General features: G+C 71.0%; 2 protein-coding genes across 2 annotated transcripts in view; both read left to right on the forward strand.

Moving 5' to 3' along the window:
• CHLNCDRAFT_143833 (hypothetical protein) overlaps positions 1 to 158 on the forward strand; it is a gene marked incomplete at both ends in the record, with an annotated part of 5,204 nt that extends 5,046 nt beyond the window's left edge. Inside the window, one exon of the mRNA XM_005849112.1 lies at positions 20 to 158. Coding sequence (XP_005849174.1) covers positions 20 to 158 — 139 coding nt within the window. The remainder of the gene's footprint in view (positions 1 to 19) is intronic.
• Positions 159 to 472: 314 nt separating this feature from the next.
• The window catches only part of CHLNCDRAFT_143834 (expressed protein), a gene marked incomplete at both ends in the record, with an annotated part of 3,001 nt that continues 1,964 nt past the window's right edge, over positions 473 to 1,509 (forward strand). Inside the window, 5 exons of the mRNA XM_005849113.1 lie at positions 473 to 572; positions 659 to 746; positions 876 to 971; positions 1,088 to 1,198; positions 1,369 to 1,499. Of these exons, the coding sequence (XP_005849175.1) occupies positions 473 to 572; positions 659 to 746; positions 876 to 971; positions 1,088 to 1,198; positions 1,369 to 1,499 (526 nt within the window). The remainder of the gene's footprint in view (positions 573 to 658; positions 747 to 875; positions 972 to 1,087; positions 1,199 to 1,368; positions 1,500 to 1,509) is intronic.

Consider the following 1,509-nt stretch of genomic DNA (forward strand, 5'->3'; position numbering starts at 1 on the left):
TGCCGCCGCCGCTGGGGAGCACGTGGGAGCAGCAGCAGGAGGCAGTGGCGGCGGTGGCGGCGGCGGTGCGCTCGGGGCTGGCGGAGCCTGGCGCCGCCGCCGGGCCCACGCCTCGCGCCCTGCTGCAGCGCCTGGAGGCAGCGGTGGCGAATGGGTGACGGTGCATGCCCTGTGTAAGCTTGCGATGGGCAGCTGTGTGCCAGGCCAGGTGGTGGTGGCAGGTGGTGGTGGGTGGTGGTGGGTGGTGCTAAGGTGGGGTCGATGGGTCAGCTTGAGGGCATCCACCGCCCCACCAGAAGGCCACATAAGCGAGTTGAGAAGGCAGGAAGCCTTGACCTGGCCTTGTCACTGCTGGCACTGCCAGCGAGGGTTGCACACCTTGGTGCGCTCTCCCACCCTCGATTGGTGCCACGGTCCAAACGGAAGAGTAATTCGGGCGTCCGCACTGCTTTGTGAAGACGTGCGACACGCAATGTCGCGCCCCAGCTCGGGCACTGCTGCTACAGCCCCCCGCGAGCCCATCAAAATGGAGCCCACGATCTTGGGCATCTACACCCACAAGGGGGGCACGGGTAAGCGCCTCCAAGGCGCCGCGCCCGCCGCCGCGCCGCCGCCGCCACCCCCGCCCGCGCCGCCCGCGCGCCGCTCCCCGCCGCAGGCAAGACCACCCACGCCATCATGATGGGTGCCATGCTGGCCCAGGAGGGTTACGGCGTGATTCTGGTGGATGCAGACCCCCAGATGAGGTGGGAGCAGCCTCTCAGCTGATCACGCGGCCAGCGTCACGACTCTCTCGGCCGGCACCGCGCGCCCGCGGCGCCGCCAACCTGCCTCTTGCCGGTCCCCTGCCTGCCCCCTGCTGCCCCCGCACACAGCCTCACCACTCAGTACGCCGAGGATGCGCTGGAGGAGACGCTGCCGTCCAGCGACAGCGAGGGAGAGGGGGAGGCATCGGATACCGAGGAGGAGGGGTGAGCGCCGGGCCCGCCGTCTGCTGCCCCCGCCCTCGCTGCTCGCCCCGCGCTCCCCTGCGTGCTCCCCAGGGGCTACGCCTGATGCTGTCCGCCGCCCTCGCGCGGCCGTGCAGCTGGGCGGTGGCGGCCGGCGGGTACAGCGGCGGCCAGCTGGTGCTGCCGGCCATCCCGGGGGACCGGCTGCGCAAGACCGACCCGCTCACCCCCGACGTGTTTGAGGGCATGTGAGTGTTGGGGATGATGCGCGCATGCCGCCCGCCCGCCCAGGCCGGCAGCACGCAGCCCTGATGCTCGCTGATGCTCACTTGAGCAAGCCTGCCGTGCCGCTGGAAGGCCAGCACCGCGCCGCTGCCACCGCGCCGCCGCCGCGCCCGCGCCTCCCGCCGCCCCGCAGCAAGCAGTGGTGCGAGGGCAAAGACAACCTGTTTGACGCGCTGGTCAGCACCGTTCTGGACAAGTCGTTTGTGGCCACCCCCACCAAGGTCAACACAGGAGACTACAAGGGGCGCCTCATGCTGCTGCCGGGTGAGCGATC

This window comes from Chlorella variabilis (assembly GCF_000147415.1).
Source record: "Chlorella variabilis unplaced genomic scaffold CHLNCscaffold_6, whole genome shotgun sequence".
Classification (NCBI taxonomy): Eukaryota; Viridiplantae; Chlorophyta; class Trebouxiophyceae; order Chlorellales; family Chlorellaceae; genus Chlorella; species Chlorella variabilis.